This window comes from Oncorhynchus clarkii, chromosome 28, assembly GCF_045791955.1.
Source record: "Oncorhynchus clarkii lewisi isolate Uvic-CL-2024 chromosome 28, UVic_Ocla_1.0, whole genome shotgun sequence".
Classification (NCBI taxonomy): Eukaryota; Metazoa; Chordata; class Actinopteri; order Salmoniformes; family Salmonidae; genus Oncorhynchus; species Oncorhynchus clarkii.
The window spans coordinates 21,630,204-21,650,093 of NC_092174.1; the positions used below are offsets into that span (position 1 = coordinate 21,630,204).

The 19,890-nt window shown below is 39.3% G+C and overlaps 1 protein-coding gene across 3 annotated transcripts in view; it reads right to left on the bottom strand.

Annotated features, from left to right (window-relative positions):
• The window catches only part of LOC139386479 (sodium- and chloride-dependent glycine transporter 1-like), an 85,943-nt gene that overhangs the window by 64,131 nt on the left and 1,922 nt on the right, over positions 1 to 19,890 (bottom strand). The window contains exons 1-2 of one of the 3 annotated variants that reach the window (XM_071132035.1): positions 5,121 to 5,513; positions 3,167 to 3,442 (exon numbers count right to left, since the gene is read on the bottom strand). The exons of 1 other annotated variant lie outside the window; for it this stretch is intronic. In XM_071132035.1, coding sequence (XP_070988136.1) covers positions 3,167 to 3,196 — 30 coding nt within the window. In that variant the 5' untranslated portion in view covers positions 3,197 to 3,442; positions 5,121 to 5,513. Of the gene's footprint in view, positions 1 to 3,166; positions 3,443 to 5,120; positions 5,514 to 19,890 lie in introns of those variants that run through there. One more of the 3 variants, XM_071132034.1, reaches the window with a different exon arrangement.

Consider the following 19,890-nt stretch of genomic DNA (forward strand, 5'->3'; position numbering starts at 1 on the left):
CAAGAGACGAGCAGGAGAGCAGCAGTCAGACAGGAAGCTACTCATTGTCCTACCACATCTAAATGAGGTGCCGAGCAGACAAATGTGCAAATCCCTCACCCCACTCCCTTCCCCAACATTTCTTCTCTCAAAGCATAAAAGACATCTAGCTGTCTCGTAAAACGGTCTGCCAAAACCTCATCCGGCTGCCAATTCAGGGAAAGTGAGCCCAAAGCTATAAAAGATGTTAGAGAGCTATTCAAAAGATAAGGCCTTCCTTAGAAAGGTTGGAAAGAGTCAGAATTGGGTTTCTAAAGCACAATTGCAAGCAAAATGATACCAGCCTGTCCATGCAATATAAATACTCTGCTTGAATAGATAGAAAACCAGGAAGAACAATTTTAGCAGCAAGGGAAATTAAGTATACAACGTCTAAAACATAAATTAGGTTATGTATAACTATCTGTATATACACTATATATACAAAAGTATGTGGACACCCCTTCAAATGAGTGGATTCAGCTATTTCAGCCACAACCGTTGCTGACCAGTGTATAAAATCGAGAACACAGCCAAGCAATTGCCATAGACATACATTGGCAGTAGAATGGCCTTACTGAAGAGCTCAGTGACTTTCAACGTGGCACCGTCATAGGATGCCATCTTTTCAACAAGTCAGTTTGTCAAATTTCTGCCCTGCTAGAGCTGCCCCGGTCATCTGTAGGTGCTGTTACTGTGAAGTAGAAAGTCTAGGAGCAACAGCGGCTCAGCAGCAAAGTGGTAGGCCACAAAAGCTCACAGAACGGGGCCGCTGAGTGCTGAAGCGCGTAGCGTGTAAAAAGCCTAAGATCACCATGTGCAATGCCAAGCATCGGTTGGAGTGGTGTAAAGCTTGCCGCCATTGGACTCTGGAGCAGTGGAAACGCGTTCTCTGGAGTGATGAACCACGCTTCCCCATCTGGCAGTCCGACGGACGAATCTGGTTTTGGCGGATGCCAGGAGAACGCTACCTGCCCCAATGCATAGTGCCAACTGTAAAGTTTGGTGTAGGAGGAATAATGATCTGGGGCTGTTTTCATGGTTCAGGCTAGGTCCCTTGTTTAAAGTGAAGGGAAATCTTAAAGCAACAGCATACAATGACATTCTAGACAATTCTGTGCTTCCAACTTTGTGGCAACAATTTGGGGAAGCTCCTTTCCTGTTCCAGCATGACAATGCCCTTGTACACAAAGCAAAGTCCATACAGAAATGGTTCGTCAAGATCGGTGTGGAAGAAATTGACTGGCCTGCACAGAGCCCTGACCTCAACCCCATCAAACACCTTTGGGATGAATTGGAATGCCGACTGCGAGCGAGGCCTAATCACCCAACATCATTGCCTGATCTCACTAATGCACTTGCGGCTGAATGGAAGCAAGTCCTTCCCAGAAGAGTGAAGGCTGTTATAGCAGTAAAGGGCGGACCAACTCCATATTAAAGCCCATGAAATGTTTGACGATCAGGTGTCCACATACTGTAGATACTTTTAATAATGTAGTGTATGTAATGCAATATACTGTATGCAAGGGAGCCGGGGCAGTGAAGCAGTGAAAGTTAGTGATGGCGGGAGAAGGGTTCGGTCCTGTGGAATGACTAGCATCACTGTCTGTCAGTAGAAGACAACAGACTCAGCCATTGCGACTGGAGCATGGGGGAACCAATCACAGAAGGGGAGGGAAATGGAGGGGAGGATCTCTGGCTCTTATCTACCTTTGACTTCACGTTTGGACCTCAAGGTCGACCTCAGGGTTTGACCTTACTCATTCAACCTTACTTTTTTCCTGTCCAGATAAGAGAGGTTTAACATTCTATCTCTATCTCTTTTCCTGTTTTACTAACAGCAGTGTGAAATTTAAAGTTGGAAAATGTTGTTGTGAAGAACATGTGATGTTGTTGTTACTGAGGCCTTGGTCTGAGCATATTTACAGCCAGGGACACACTGTCCAGACAATTACAGAAGTGGCTGCTGCAAGAACCACATCGGCCAAGTCAAACAATCAGCCTGTAGTATACCTGCTTGACAGACACATGGGTCCTTTTTGGGTAAAGCCACACAAGGTCCAGTTACTTCAGTACTACTACTATAGCCAGCCACTATCCCCAGAATTTCTTAGAAGCCAATCATCTTCTCAGTAGTTAAACATCGAAAAGGATGAAGGCATGATTAGGGATGGTCAAAACCAGTTTCTTACAAACTATGTAAACATAAGACTCATAGAAAATACATAAAAAGACAAATGGAACTTCAGAAATTCAAGCTAGCATCTTGTAGAATCACATCGATCAAGTACAGGTAACACCTTGTTGACGACGATAAATAGGGTAGGTCTTCAAATGATAGGCTGAACCAAAATAACAAATATTCACCCAAAATACTACTAAAAGAGCATTCAAATGAAAGTGATATTTATTGACTTTATCCCAAATAATTGTATAATCAAAATGACCTTCCAAGCTCTTTGGTTCATATGCAATAATCTTTCATTTTGAGTGCGAAACAATCATTTAATTTTCCTTTGATCAAATTATAAAATATTTTTGGGAGGACAGAATGTATAGCCTTTTCGGTTCCTAATTGGATTCTCTCTAACACAGTACAAATGTGGCACTATTAACATAAGAAATGTAGACAGTAGGTCTACAGTAAATTACTACAAAACTTGGGAAATTACACAAACTTTACTTCACCACTGGCTGTGCAGTAGCTGGTGACAGCTAATGAGACCTCCACATTAAATCATGTTACAAATGTTTTTACAACTAGCTAGAATTCTAACTACATTTACTTTCTCTAATGAACATCGTTAGCAACAATAAAAATGGTAGACATGCTTTTATTTAATTAGCCTATATTTTGTTAGGTAGGCCTATAGGCCTCTTCAATTCACCTCCAGTTAGCTGATCCTTGGAACATCTCTGTACAGAGCTCATAAGGGGAGCGTAGGGTCAACTGATGGTCAACAGCTGTACACTGCTATTTGTCATGAATGACAACAATACTGCTCATGTGAGTAGCTTCAAGAAGAACTGATTTCAAATCGGACAAAAAGAACACTCTGTCTCTGACAAGGTGTGTGTGAGGAGATCAGTAATGTGGAGGGGGGGGGGGGGGGACTGAATAGAAATACAAACAAAAACTCCAACTCACCACAATCACCGAAAATGGCTTTTCCTCCATGCTTCAGTCAGGGGGCGCTTTCAAGTGGAGGGACCTCTTCCTCTTTCGTGACGATGTGGTCTATGTCCGTGCTGCTGTGTGTCTCTTTTTGGGACTTGTCTTCTTCTGGACACTGGTGTGTTTCAGTAGCAGCAGCTGGCGTGCGGCTTCGCCCCGTTTCTCACTCGATTCCCTTGTTTCAGACCGCAGCTGAAGTGGCGTCTTTGCTTTGTGTTAATTCTCCCCTAATCCAGGAACGTTTCTATGCTGTGAAACAGACATGTGACAAGGAGGGGAGTGGAGGCAAAACTTTAAGTTCTTTTCCCAATTTCAAACAATTTCATCACTGGAAAAATGTCACTTTTGTGCCTCCCTGTCTAAATGTTCAGGACACTTGTTTTTATCTGAGCACCAGTGGTGCTGATATCTCTCCAGATAGGAGAGAAAACTAGATGAGCATTTTCCTGAAAACCCATCACTGAAACAATGTGCTATTGTACAAACAGATGACTCTACTGTTGGTAAAAAAAACTCTGACTTCTCATTGACTGCACATTGCACAACAAGTGCAGAGAGCAGTAATCAAAATGAACCCAAGAACATGGGAAATTCACAGTGTATATAAATACTTCTCAGTATAAATTGGTTTGTAACTTCATTTTGCATTTTTCCATTCGATTCAAGTATGTGACAAATGTTAAATTGTTCAACTCAAACACTATATTTGGAGCACTTTGAAATACATTTGGCTACTCTTTGAAATACATTTGGCTACTCTCTGTATCAGAGGACTGTTAATCCTATAAACAAAATCATTTCATGGGAAAATGCAAAGAAAATCACTATAGCAAAAATGTGTTAAATTGAATTACCCAACAACATGACAATACAATTTATCCAAGTATTATTACAGCATTTTTTAAATATAAAATAATAAATAAAAAAAGGCTTCCAGGAAATATGGGCATTATAAAGCTACTATGCCCATTTATCCTTAAGGGGGAAAAGGAATGAAGTAACACACAGTTAACATATTTAAGCTGATCTATATCTATTTAACCTGTTTTTCAAGTACTGTATGACACATCTTTTTGATGTTTTTGAGTAGGTACAATGTTATAGAATTTATCCGGAACTTAATCCAAACAACATAGCCTACTTCTGAAGTCAGGACCCTCAGGCAAAACAACATAATATGACAGTTGTAACTTGTAGCTTCACCAGTTTCACATCTCCCAGGTCATACTTGTCTACAGTATTTTACACTCACCAGGTCTTAACCTCTTCAGCCAGGTCTTAACCTCTTCAGCCAAGTCTTAACCTCTTCAGCCAAGTCTTAACCTCTTCAGCCAAGTCTTAACCTCTTCAGCCAGGTCTTAACCTCTTCAGCCAAGTCTTAACCTCTTCAGCCAAGTCTTAACCTCTTCAGCCAAGTCTTAACCTCTTCAGCCAAGTCTTAACCTCTTCAGCCAAGTCTTAACCTCTTCAGCGTCAATGCTTTGGGAGTCTGTTGACCTGACATACCACAGTGTGGTAGAATGCCAAGGCTACTTAGTTAGTCTTGTCCTCAGTTTAACTCAGCAAATGTGAGTGTGACCAACTGACCATTATATTACACTGCCCAGTAGACTATATTCATCATACTGCTAAAATATATGTATGCTACAAAGTACTACTTTAAAAAACGAATTTTGTCTTAGTGTTTTTGAGGGACATACATCAAATCCAAATCATAAAAATGACCACAGCAATTCAGCAAAGGCACTTTCTACCACAGGCCTACTTCTCTATCAACACTACATCAAGAGCATGCTGTAAAAAGGTTTGCCAAATATAGCTCCTGTTCAAATGTAACGCAGAGATAAATCAAACATGCTCCGTGGCCAAATGTTGAACCCAATGTAACAAAGAAACATTTAAACATTGATTAAAAAACAAGTCTTACCATCACAGAAGTAGCAATGCCCCTCAAAGAGAACAAGGGTTGGGTTTTACCAGACAGCGTAGGCTTTAAAAGGAACTACTAGATAAAATAGGATGTCAGGCTCAACGGTGAGGAACCAACTGGTCTGCAGAGTGTACCGTTCTGTAACTATCCCACGCTCTCCACACAGTTAGTTCTGTTAATTTCCCTTAGGTCTGCTCCAGTAGTACATATGAGTGTTGCGCCACAACCATTGGAAACCCCTGGGAGGAGTAAAAAGGGGTTATTGGTGGAAAAATACAGGTCTGGTCTCCTTTCTTGTGTTCTCAATCTGAACACCAATTGCCGAGAATGAGTAGACTATGTCCAAATCATCTATTTATTTCTTTGACTGACCTATATCTAACTGCATCGATGTAGAAATGTTCCTGCTGACAATGTAAAAAGGATCAACTAGGCAGTGATTAAGCCTAGGGTTTCTTAGAATATTAGGAAACAATTTACAACATGATCATAACTGTGTAATTATTATTAAGAACAGTGACAAGTTGTTATTAGTCATTGTAACACTGTACACCAAATTCAGTCACAGAAGTATGTTCTACAAATCTAAAAACAAGCTTAATTTAAACTGTTTTAAGTATATTAATAAGTAATAAAGATACATATTACATTGTACTTACAATAATAATTAGGCCACACAACACTAAGAGTGCAGTTCATCTATAGGCCAACATGTCCATATGTGACCGACCACCTAGATTTGGTCTTTTGTAGCAAAATTGTGTTTTTTACATTGTCTAAAAGTAGAGACTCAGGAGATACAAAATGGTATATCATACACCACACATTCCCAGTGGGTCAGAAGTTTACATACACTCAATTAGTATTTGGTAGCATTGCCTTTAAATTGTGTAACTTAGGTCAAACATTTCAGGTAGCCTTCCACAAGATTCCCACAATAAGTTGGGTGAATTTTGGCTTTTTCAGTTCTGCACACAAATTTTCTATAGGATTGAGGTCAGGGCTTTGTAATGGCCACTCCAATACCTTGACTTTGTTGTCCTCAAGCCATTTTGCCACAACATTGGAAGTATGCTTGGGGTCATTGTCCATTTGGAAGACCCATTTGCAACCAAGCTTTAACTTCCTGACTGATGTCTTGAGATGCTGCTTTAATATATCCACATCATTTTCTTTCCTCATGATGCCATCTATTGTGTGAAGTGCACGAGTCCTGCAGTCCTGCAGCAAAGCACCCCCACAACATGATGCTGCCACCCCCATGCTTCACGGTCAGAGTGGTCTTCTTCAGCTTGCAAGCCCCCCCCTTTTTCCTCCAAACATAACGGTGGTCATTATGGCCAAACAGTTCTATTTTTGTTTCAGTACCATCGTTGTCCCCATGTGCAGTTGCAAATCGTAGTCTGGCTTTTTTATGGCGGTTTTGGAGCAGTGGCTTCTTCCTTGCTGATCGGCCTTTCAGATTATGTCGATATAGGACTCGTTTTACTGTGGATATAGATACTTTTGTACCTGTTTTCTCCAGCATCTTCACAATGTCCTTTGCTGTTGTTCTGAGATTGATTTGCACTTTTCGCACCAAAGTACATTAATCTCTAGGAGACAGAACGCGTCTCCTTTCTGAGCACTATGACAGCTGAGTGGTCTCATGGTGTTTATACTGAACCAGGCTTGTGGAGGTGTACAATTATTTTTCGGAGGTCTTGGCTGATTTATTTAGATTTTTCCATGATGTCAAGCAGAGAGGCACTGAGTTTGAAGGTAGGCCTTGGAATACATCCACAGGTACACCTCCAATTGACTCAAATTATGTCAATTACCCTATCAGAAGCTTCTAAAGCCATGACATAATTTTCTGGAATTTTCCAAGCTGTTTAAAGGCACAGTCAACTTAGTGTATGTAAACTTCTGACCCACTGTAATTGTGATACAGTGAATTATAAGTGAAATAATCTGTCTGTAAACAATTGTTGGAAAAATTACTTGTGTCATACACAAAGTACATGTCCTAACTGACTTGCCAAAACTATAGTTCGTTAACAAGAAATTTGTGGTAGGGGTTGAAAAACAAGTTTTAATGACTCCAACCTAAGTGTATGTAAACATCCGACTTTAACTGTACACTACACCTAATCTCGTTCCTGACACTTCCGCTCAAATACACGGAAAGTCTGTAGGACAAACCAATCAAACGTGGCCTTCATTAGTTAGTGTTAGGTTTAAAAATCAAATTTTAAGAAGATTTTTAACTTTATTTAACTAGGCAAGTCAGTTAAGAAGAAATTCTTATTTACAATGACGGCCTACCCCAGCCCGGACAATGCTGGACCAATTGTGCACCTCCCTATGGGACTCCCAATCACGGACGGTTGTGATATAGCCTGGGATGCAGTGCCTTGATAGACCACTGCGCCACTCGAGAGTAGAGGTCGACCGATTATGATTTTCAATGCCGATACCGATACTGATTATTGGAGGACCAAAACAGCCGATATCGATTAATCGGACGATTTTTAATTAAAAAAAAAAAAATTGTAATAATGACAATTACAACAATACTGAATGAACACATATTTTAACTTAATATAATACATCAATAAAATCAATTTAGCCTCAAGTAAATAATGAAACATGTTCAATTTGGTTTAAATAATGCAAAAACAAAGTGTTGGAGAAGAAAGTAAAAGTGCAATATGTGCTATGTAAGAAAGCTAACGTTTCAGTTCCTTGCTCAGAACATGAGAACATATTCCAGACATGAGTCTTCAATATTCCCAGGTAAGACATTTTAGGTTGTAGTTATTATAGGAATTATAGGACTATTTCCCTCTATACCATTTGTATTTCATTAACCTTTGACTATTAGATGTTCTTATAGGCACTTTAGTATTGCCAGTGTAAGAGTATAGCTTCCGTCCCTCTCCTCGCTCCTCCCTGGGCTCGAACCAGGAACATAACGACAACAGCCACCCTCGAAGCAGCGTTACCCATGCAGAGCAAGGGGAACAACTACTAGAAGGCTCAGAGCGAGTGAGCGCGCTATTAGCGCGCGCTAACTAGCTAGCCATTTTACTTCGTTTACACCAGCCTCATCTCGGGAGTTGATAGGCTTGAAGTCATAAACAGCGCAATGCTTGACGCACAACGAAGAGCTGCTGGCAAAACGCACGAAAGTGATTGTTTTTTATAAGATAAGTTTAATGCTAGCTAGTAACTTAACTTGCATTCGCGTAACAGGCAGTCTCCTTGTGGAGTGCAACGAGAGAGAGGCAGGTCGTTATTGCGTTGGACTAGTTAACTGTAAGGTTGTAAGATTGAATCCCCCGAGCTGACAAGGTGAAAATCTGTTGTACTGCCCCTGAACGAGGCAGTTAATCCACTGTTCCTAGGCTGTCATTGAAAATAAGAATGTGTTCTTAACTTACTTGCCTAGTTAAATAAACTTACTTGCCTATAAAAAATAAATATATATATATTTTTTTTAATTGGCAAATCGGCACCCAAAAATACAGATTTCCGTATGTTATGAAAACTTTAAAATCGGCCCTAATTAATTGGCCATTCCGATTAATCAGTCGACCTCTACTCGAGAGCCCCAATATAAATTGTGGAAATGGGCAAGGTTAAGCCAGAATTATGACTTTTTGACTGTTTTAAGTAGTAACCGTGACAAATACTTTACTCAGTAAAAGTAATTCCTATGGTCACTCCCCCTAAGGACAACTTTGAATGGTTGATATCCTGGGTTACATGTGCTGTGTGTGCAATAGCCTGGGGACAACGTTACACCAAGTAACACTTACCTTGATGAAAGCCCCCAACCTAAAGAAATTGAAAGTGTATTTTATTCTGGAACCAAGTTACATGTTCCTCAGTACACAAACACGCACGCAACAACAACGAGCCATACCGCACGATGCTGGGCCTAGTCACATTGACCCACTCCCCTGCTGAAAGATCAGCAACAAAATGTTGGCACCATTGTAACAGGTTATAATCAAGCCCTGGTCTCCAGCATGGGAATAGAAGAGGAATAGCTGGTGTGGTAGTCTCAAGTTGGACTACCCCAAATCATCTTGTTTCTGACACACACACACACACACACACACACACACACACACACACACACACACACACACACACACACACAAGCTTTGCAGGTCCATCAACCCTTTTGAATACCTCTCAAACTCTACAGTAACATGTGGATCATGAGAGAACGTTCATAAATCAGCAGAATGGTAATACTTGGTTTGAAGTGAGAAACATTCATTCATAACACATCTATAAAGACTCTATATCGCATGAAGCAATACTTAATTTAAAGTCAGACCCCTTTGGTCATTCATAACACATACATAGAGGCTGAATGATGTAAACAAAAATGTGTAAACACAAATGTATTAACACTTAGGGAATGATCACTAACAGCTAAAACAAATAAACACAAGATACGTTCAAACTATGCATTTCCTTTTATTTTTACATTTTAAAACAATACAAATACATTAAGTTCTTAAAAGTTCAGCAATACAATGACATTGAACATTACACAGGGCTGTGAATAGTGTAGCTTGTCAAATGGATTAAATTGTGTGTTCTTTTGCTAATCAATCTAAACACAATACCCCTGAATGACATTGTTTGTAGATTGTGTGTAGATTGAGGAGCAATTGTTTTATTTAATCCATTTAAGAATAAGATTGTAATGTAACAAAATGTGGAAAAACTGAAGGGTCTGAATACTTCCCGAAGGCATTGTATATATTTTTAGGAACTCAGTTGGGGTCTCAACTTACTGTTTAGAATTTTAATAGTAGAATACACAAGGTGCGGTTTTGAAATTTGGTTGTGCATCAGAAGTTTTTCTCTTGTTATGTCAGTTACTAACAGTCACTCAATAAGACATGTAAGTTAGTCTAGCCAGCTACAGTATCTAAACTTGTAGTAATCATGAAGGAATACCGACCGGGCACACAGGGCACGTGCCCAGAGCCCCTGACCTCCAGGGGGCCCCATTGATTTTTTTAGTCACTGTCACTCAGATGTCATATTAACATGGCATAAGTCATAGCAAAGTGTGTAGAATTGCAGGAAATTGTTTTGCCCACAAGGTGAAGGGGGTCCCCAATAAAATCTCACTTAGGGCCTACCAAAAGGGGGCATGTTTTAAAAACATGAGCTTGGATCACAGGAAAACACTACATTTCTGAAAAAGACATAAAAAAAAAATACCATATCTATGAGATCATCAGGTCCTAGATACACTTGCCGGGAACACATCTTCTTCAATGCTCCCTTTTCTGAGTGGACCTTGGCTTAGGCTAACTTATCGATATTGAGATGGCTCATGTTCGGGAAGAAAGATGACTGTATATTCAGGAGGAATTGTGGGAGTAATGACCAAAGGTCAACATCTAGCCTGATAACTAAGTATTTGCAAATAGGCCAGTGGTTCCTTGTTAAGTCAACTCGTATCACTCTAATTAAAAGGTGTAGTGAGGCAGCTAAGCTGAAATATCCATAACGATAGTTCATTTTGTGTAAATAGCACCAAGTGGGTCTAGCTGTTCGGCTCTTGCCATTTAAAAACAATAATATATTCTAACAATGGGATCAATATTGGCTTTGGTTAGGATTAGCCTATAGAAGAATGAGTGCAGTATGCATGCCGGTGTCTGCAATCACATCAAGCAGATTAATTCATATTAAGTGGGCAGGTTCTAAAACTCACTTGACCTATATTGTCCTATAGCCTCTTCATAGCCAATTTTAGGCTAAGTGGTGTAGTGGAATTCAGCAAATCCCATTACTCTTATCCTAAGCAATGGCAGGAAAAGCAGTAATGACAATCTGCTATGGTATGATTGGCCTCCTCCTACTGTCTCTGTAGCTACATGATACTAAACCTCCTCCCCTGCCCTCCACCCACCGCCCCATAGATAGCACTGGGGCTCACACTACAGATCCTCACTGCTGTTTGTTGGGCTAGGGCTAAATATGGCTTTAGCTTTTGAGAGAGTTCACTAAAACCAAATCCAACCAGCTATGTGTGAAATTGGGAAAGACATTCTAGATACACTTGAAAAGTTATGTTTGTAGTAATTACTGGCATTATTATCAGTTGTGTTGTTTCACTTCTCCTTTATATCCCCTCTGTTATGTCTGAGTGTGTAAGAGGACACACTACTTCACCAGAGACAGATATAGGCCTAGACCTAGTGTCAGTTTCCTGGTATAGTGGAGATGTACAAAGTATTGAATTTCACTATTCTGGAGTTTCTGGTTTATGCTTAAGGATGAGTGACATCCAACTGGTGTCTGAATATGAAGCAAGTTACTCACTGGACTTGAGTAAACATCAATGAACATATAAACATAAACATTGTGGTCTGGCTGTAATACGGCAAAGCAGCTTCTCGTTGGATTTTTCACTTTTCACTGGGTGAAAACACTAAGCCAAACTCTACTCCAGTCCACCTGACTATAACAGAAAAAGTTCAAAATACACCACTTTGCACTGGGTGGGAAGGAAACATTTTATAATTTATTTCTGTGGTAAAAAAAAGTATGAGAAACATGTAATGTTTAATTTCATGTTACTCAACAAGTAAAATGGGTTACATAAACAAGATGGAAATGTCTGTTTCAGGCCCTGTGGGGTGGGGCGGTTGAATGATCTATCGTTGAATTAACAGTGATGACATATGTGACTAATTTCAAGAAGAAGCTAGGTGTATGTCACACGTCACTAGTTCACAGGATAGGTATTTGAAGATAATTTTTTTGTAGAACTTCCTTCTGGAACATGTGAACTTTCATGTGCCTTAATAACAAACTTTTCTGCCATCTGTAAATACGAATAAAATTGTTAAAATTACGAACCTAGTTGGTTTTGCAACGGAAAAAGTCAGGAGCGGGACGGAAGGTACACTAGCAATACTAAAGTGCCTATAAGAACGTCCAATAGTCAAAGGTATATGAAATACAAATGGTATAGAGAGAAATAGTCCTATAATTCCTATAATAACTACAACCTAAAACTTCTTACCTGGGAATATTGAAGACTCATGTTAAAAGGAACCACCAGCTTTCATATGTTCTCAGCAAAGAACTTAAACGTTAGTTTTCTTACATGGCACATATTGCACTTTTACTTTCCTCTCCAACACTTTGTTTTTGCATTATTTAAACCAAATTGAACATGTTTCATTATTTATTTGAGGCTAAATTGATTTTATTGATGTATTATATTAAGTTAAAATAAGTGTTCATTCAGTATTGTTGTAATTACAAATAAATAAAAACAATCGGCCGATTAACCGCTATCAGTGTTTTTGATCCTCCAATAATCGGTGTCGGTATCGGCGTTGAAAAATCATAATCGGTCGACCTCTAGTAACAACATCTCCACCCCGCTGATCCTCAACACTGGGGCCCCACAAGGGTGCGTTCTCAGCCCTCTCCTGTACTCCCTGTTCACCCAGGATTGTTTTAAGGTGGAGATAAGGTTCTTCTGTTGCAGTCATGCACAATGTTCTTGGTTGGTCATCAATCGATAAGATAATTGAAAGGAACATGCTTATTTTATTTCATAATATACATAATTTAAAACGGCAAAGTTCTATTCATAATGGGATTCAGTTGGTAAGAGACAGACATTCCGTAAATACTAGGAATAGATTGTCCACCATCTATGCATTGTCCTGACAGAAAAGAGAAATAAGCAAAAGAACATTTTGATTTAGAGCAATAAAGAAATTGAATAAATTAACTGAGCAAACCAGAATCCTTTCAATATATACATTTAAACATGATTTTAAAACGATTTAAATATAATACATATAAATGTTGTGGGACTATCGTAGATGAAGAATCAATATTTTTTTAGATTGAGTATTTATTGGGTCATTATGTTAGTATATTATCTATGTTTGTAAAAGTGTGTTATATGTGGAAATGTGTTCGTATTATAAATTGTGTTTGAATGTTTAAGGACTCTTGGAAGATTAGTCCAAATGGGGACCAAAAGAGATCCAAATCAAATCAAAAACCAATCATGACTGCATGGCCATGCACACCTCCAAGTCAATCATCAAGTTTGCAGACGACACTACAGTGGTAGGCTTGATTACCAACAACTACGAGACGGTCTACAGGGATGAGGTGAGGGCCCTTGGAGTGTGGTGTCAGGAAAATAACCTCACACTCAACGTCAACAAAACAAAGGAGATGACAGTGGACTTCAGGAAAGAGCAGAGCGAGCAGCCCCGTATCCACATCGACGGGACAGTAGTGGAGAAGGTGGAAAGTTTTAAGTTCCTCGGCGTACACATCACAGACAAACTGAAATGGTCCACCCACACAGACAGCGTGGTGAAGAAGGCGCAGCGGTGCCTCTTCAACCTTGGGAAGCTGAAGAAATTTGGCTTGTCAGCAAAAATCACTGACAAACTTTAACAGATGCACAATCGAGAGCATCCTGTCGGGCTGTATCACTGCCTGGTACGGCAACTGCTACGCCCACAACCGTAAGGCTCTCTAGAGGGTAGTGAGGTCTGCACAACGCATCACAGGGGGCAAACTACCTGCCCTCCAGGACACCTACACCACCCAATGTCACAGGAAGGCCAAAAAGATCATCAAGGACAACAACCACCCGAGCCACTGCCTGTTCACCCCGCTATCATGCAGAAGGCGAGGTCAGTACAGGTGCATCAGAGCGGGGACCGAGAGACTGAAAAACAGCTTCTATCTCAAGGCCATCAGACTGTTAAACAGCCATCACTAATATTGAGTGGCTGCTGCCAACATACTGACTGATCTCTAGCCACTTTAATAATGAAAAATGTATGTAATAAATGTATCACTAGCCACTTTAAACAATGCCAATTTATATAATGTTTACATACCCTACATTACTCATCTCATATGTATATACTGTACTCTATACCATCTACTGCATCTTGCCAATACCGTTTGGCCATCGCTCATTCATATATTTTTATTTTTATGTACATATTCTCATTCATTCCTTTACACGTGTGTGTACAAGGTAGTTGTTGTGAAATTGTTACTTGTGAGATATTACTGCATGGTCGGAACTAGAAGCAGTAGCATTTCGCTACACTCGCATTAACATCTGCTAACCATGTGTATGTGACAAATAAAATTTGATTTGATCAGTCGAACTCCTATCATCAACTGATTTGAGCCAGTGTATGGCTATGGATTGACTGCATTGTTTGAATGGAATGTTGGCATGTTGACAGTTAATTAGAAAAAGTTATGGAATCATTCCTCTAAAACGGGCTGGTTATTCTAATGTTTGACTTTCAGTCTGATGAGGGTATACTTTCATACCAGCATGAATGACAATGCTAAACAAGACATGGATGTTGGCCTATATAAAAAATACATGGTACCTGCTACTACTCATAATACTGCATGCCTGGCATTCTGAGATGCCCTCTCATACCAGTCTGGTTAGTTGTGAGATATGCACCGTTAACACCATACCAAAAACAGCAATGAAATATTTGGGCGCAAAAGCACACATTGGACACGGCAGTCTCCCTTCAGTTTAATTATAGAGCTTTGGGAAATTTCCATTAGGGCCTACAGTGCTGTGTCTGTACGTCTCTCACCCATCCTTCATCTTGGGCGTCTTCCTACAATGCAGTAGTGAGTGTCACGGAGACACTCTCCTCAATCACACACTGTGATAACTGAAATGTGGGCTACTCAATAGGTCTAGGCTACACGCTGTATTCGGATTCATTTCATGGTTTTGATTTAGTGCATTGTCGAGTTATAATGCGGCCTTATGTAAGAGTAGACTACTTGTGTCGTAGCATAACTAGTGGCACAATCCAAATTATATGATACAAATTAGGCCTACTACAAATGTCTTTGATTTAGGCCTATATCAACCATGTTTATGTAACAGGTCTTCAGCATAGTGCAGGGTAAGGTTTGATAAAGGCAGTGTAGCACTTACAGTGCCTTCAGAAAGTATTCATTTGATAACACTTGACTTATTCCACATTTTTCTGTGTTACAGCACGTGTCAAACTCATTCCACTGAGGGCCAAGTGTGCGGGTTTTTGCTCCTCCTTGTACTTGATTGATGAATTAAGGTGACTAATTAGTAAGGAACTCCCCTCACCTGGTTGTCTAGGTCTTAATTGAAAGGAAAAACCAAAAACCAGCAGAAACTCGTCCCCCCGTGGAATGAGTTTGTCACCCCTGTACACAGCCTGAATTCAGAATGGATTCCATTTATTTTTACCCCATAATGACAAAGTGAAAACATGTTTTTAGATATTTTTGCAAATGTATTGAAAATTAAATACAGAAACATCTAATTTACATAAGTATTCACACCCCTGCGTCAATACATGTTAGAATCACCTTGGGTAGTGATTACAGCTGTAAGTCTAAGAGTGTTGCATACCTGAAATGTACAATATTTGGACATTATTATTCTTCAAGCTCTGTCAAGTTGGTTGTTTATCATTGCTAAACAACCATTTTCAAGTCATGACATACATTTTCAAGCCGATTTAAGTCAAAATTGTAAATAGGCCACTCAGGAACAATGTCGTCTTGGTAAGCAACTTCAGTGAATATTTGCCTAGTCTTATAGGTTATTGTCCTGCTGAAAGAAGAATGTGTCTCTCAGTGTTTGTTGGAAAGCAAACTGAACTAGGATTTTGCCTGTGCTTAGCTCTATTCCATTTATTATACTTTTTTTTTTAACTCCCTCGTCTTTGCCGATGACAAGCATACCCATAACATGATGCACCCCTCCAACATGCTTGAAAATATGAAGAGTGGTCCTCAGTGATGTTGGATTTATTCAGGACAAAAAGTTTGCAGTTTTACTTTAGTGCATTCTTGCAAACAGAATGCATTTTCTGGAATATTTGTATTCTGTACAAGCTTCCTTTTTTTCACTCTATCATTTAGGTTAGTATTGTGGAGTAACTAAATGTTGTTGATCGATCCTCAGTTCTCTTATCGTAGCCATTAAACTCTTTCTGATTTAAAGTCATCGTAAAGTCAGTCATTTAAAGTCATCGTGAAATCCCTAAGGGATTTCCTTCCTCACCGGCAAATGCCTGTATCTTTGTAGTGATTGGGTGTATATGTTTTGTAAATTTCATTTAACCTTTATTTAACTAGGCAAGTCAGTTAAGAAGAAATTCTTATTTAAAATGAAGGCCTACCCCGGCCAAACCTTAACCCGGATGACGCTGGGCCAACTGTGCACCGCCCTATGGGACGCCCAATCACGGCAGTTGTGATACAACATGGAATTGAACCAGGGTCTGTAGTGATGCCTCTAGCACTGAGATGCAGTGCGTTAGACCACTGAGCCACTCGGGAGAATTGGTGTAGTGATACACCATCCAAAGTGTAATTAATATGCTCCATGCTCAAGGGATATTCAATGTCGGCTTATTTTTTTTTTACAATTTTTACCCATCTACCAATAAGTGCCCTTCTTTGCGAGGCAGGAAAACCTCCCTGATCTTTGTGGTTGAATCTGTGTTTGAAATTCACTGCTTGACTGAGGGACCTTACAGAATATTGTATGTGTGGGGTACAGAGATGAAGTAGTTATTCAAAAATCATGTCAAGTCCATGCAACATATTATGTGACTTGTTAAGCCAATTTTTTATCCTGAACATCTTTAGGCTTGCCATAACAAAGAAGTTGAATACTTATTGACTAAAGACATTTCAGCTTAAAATTTTTTATGAATTTCTAAACACCGTTAAAACATAATTACACTTATATTTTGGGGTATTGTGTGTAAGTCAGTGACACAAACTCTCAATTTAATCAATTTTAAACTAAGGCTGTAAAAACTAAATGTGGAAAAAGTCAAGGGGTATGAATAATTTCTGAAGGCACTGTATCTGTATGACTTTAGTGCCACAATACAGGCCTAGGCTAGGCCTAATTCTGGTTTAGCACTGCTTTGTGAAAAAATAATAGAGTACCAGTCAACATTTTGGACACACCTACTTATTCAAGGGTTTTTCTTTGTTTTTACTATTTTCTACATTGTAGAATAATAGTGAAGACATCAAAACTATAACATAACACATATGGAATCATGTACAGTAGTAACAATTAAAAAAGTGCTAAACAAATCAAAATATATATTTATATTTGAGATTCTTCAAAGTATGCACCCTTTGTCTTGATGCCAGCTTTGCACACTCTTGGCATTCTCTCAACCAGCTCCACCTGGAATGCTTTTCCAACGTGCTTGAAGGAGTTCCCACATATGCTGAGCAGTTGTTGGCTGCTTTTCCTTCACTCTCCGGTCCAACTCAGTGTGGCTTGAATTCTAAATACAGCACTGACAGTCTCACCAGCAAAGCAACCCCACACCATAACACTTCCTCCTCCATGCTTCACGGTGAGAACTACACATGCGGAGATCATCCATTCACCTATTCTGCATCTCACAAAGACATGGCGGTTGGAACAAAAGATCTCAAATTTGGACTCATCAGACCAAAGGACAGATTTCTACCAGTCTAATGTCCATTGCTCATGTTTCTTGGCCCAAGCAAGTCTGTTATTATTATTGGTGTCCTTTGGTAGTGGTTTCTTTGTAGCAATTCGGCCATGAAGGACCGATTCACACAGTATCCTCTGAACAGTTGATGTTGAGATGTGTCTGTTACTTGAACTTTGTGAAGCATTTGTTTGGGCTGCAATCTGAGGTGCAGTTAACTCTAATGAACTTATCCTCTGCAGCAGAGGTAACTCTGGGTCTTCCTTTCCTGTGTCGGTCCTCATGAGAGCCAGTTTCATCATAGCACTTGATGGTTTTTGCGACCTCACTTTCAAAGTTCTTGAAAATTTCATTTGACTGACCTTAATGTCTTAAAGTAATGATGGACTGTTGTTTCTCTTTGCTTATTTGAGCTATTCTTGACATAATATGGACTTGGTATTTTACCAAATAGGGATATCTTCTGTATACCACCCCTACCTTGTCACAACACAACTGATTGGCTGATATTCATTTTGAAGGAAAGAAATTCCACAAATTAACTTTTAACAAGGCACACCTGTTAATTGAAATTAATTCCAGGTTACTACCTCATGAAGCTGGTTGAGAGAATGCCAAGAGTGTGCAAAGCTGTCATCAATGCAAAGGGTGGCTACTTTTAAGAATCAGCATTTTGTTTTGTTTAACACTTTTTTGGTTACTACATGATTCCATATGTGTTATTTCATAGTTTTGATGTCTTCACTATTAATCTACAATGTAGAAAATAGTAAAAAATAACGAAACACCCTTGAATAAGTAGGTGTGTCCAAACTTTTGACTGATACTGTACGTCAGCATAAATACGAATTAAATGCAACATATTAGCTTACATCAGCTCCAGAAACTTGAGTTCTGGAGCCAGAAACTACAAAACATGTAGCTAAACCCTGGGTAATGGAAGCAGGCTATTTCTGTCAAAGGAATGTCTTCAGAATGCCAGTGCAGGGCCAGCTGGCCAATGGTATCAGTTCACATTCTATGCACCTGGTCAAGACTTTCTCCACAACAGTGGTGTTTAGTCCCCGACCTAGGCCCTACATGTTAGTACAGTATGTAAACCATTTAATGTCAACGTTTTCCTGCCAGCCTCCCCTCAGAGGATATAAACTCCTTAAATGTGTGGATATTAGGCCTACTAGCTTTCAAACAATGGACAAATAAGCATAACATATGTAAAGATAAGTAAAACAGGTCAAATTCTTCCAAATGTGTCTTAACAGTAGGCTACAACAACAATAATAAATGCCATTTAGCAGACAATTTAATCCAATGCAACTTCCAGTCACGGATGCATACATTTTGTTACATATGAGTGATCCTGGGAATCAAACCAACTATCCTGGCCTTGCAAGCGCCATGCTCTACCAACTGAGCTACAGGGGTACAATATTGTGTAACATTTCCACTTAAGAAGACAATAATTTAGTTGAGCTAGTCCTAACTCATAGCTAAGTGGGAGAAACGAGACATGACAACTAGGTGGGAACTGATAGGACACCTACTGTACAGTGTTGATGTACAGTGTATTTTTTTAAAGGTGAATTAAATCCCATGTATTATTATTACATTATAATTATTATTTTATTTTTTATTATGCTATTGCAAGCAAACAAAATAATGAATGAATGTCTTCCGAGTTCTAACGTGACTGAACTGGAACAGCATTCATATTGAAGCCAGGACTTTGATATCTTTAATGGTCATTTGTGGCAGTTTGGCAAAGGACTGTTATTAGAGAATACTTTAGAAAATAAACCTAGCTGATAATTAATAGGTCTACGCAAAACTAACATTTAGATACAGATCTGTGTGATGGATGCATTCTGTATGTTGTGTGGGAGGTTGCTGAAGGACTTATTGTAAGTGATGAGGAATGTATACATTTTTACATTTTTTTTTTAAACAACACAAACCATAGTAGTAGTTGGGCTAGACCTGTTAATTTTCTAAGGTGAAGTTTGACAAAGTATTATTGTAGAGTATTTTTGGCATTTGGAAACAAGGTGGCAATTAGGGTAAATATTTAAATGAAGGAAACCTGCATGAAGGAAACATTCACAAGCCATAACAGTGGGCTAGTTAAAGTACCTGTACCTGTTCATTTCTAAAGGTAAAGTGTGATAAAGTATTTTTGGAATTTGGAAAATAAACCTCATACTATTCATTCCAATCCAGTTCATAGTGTT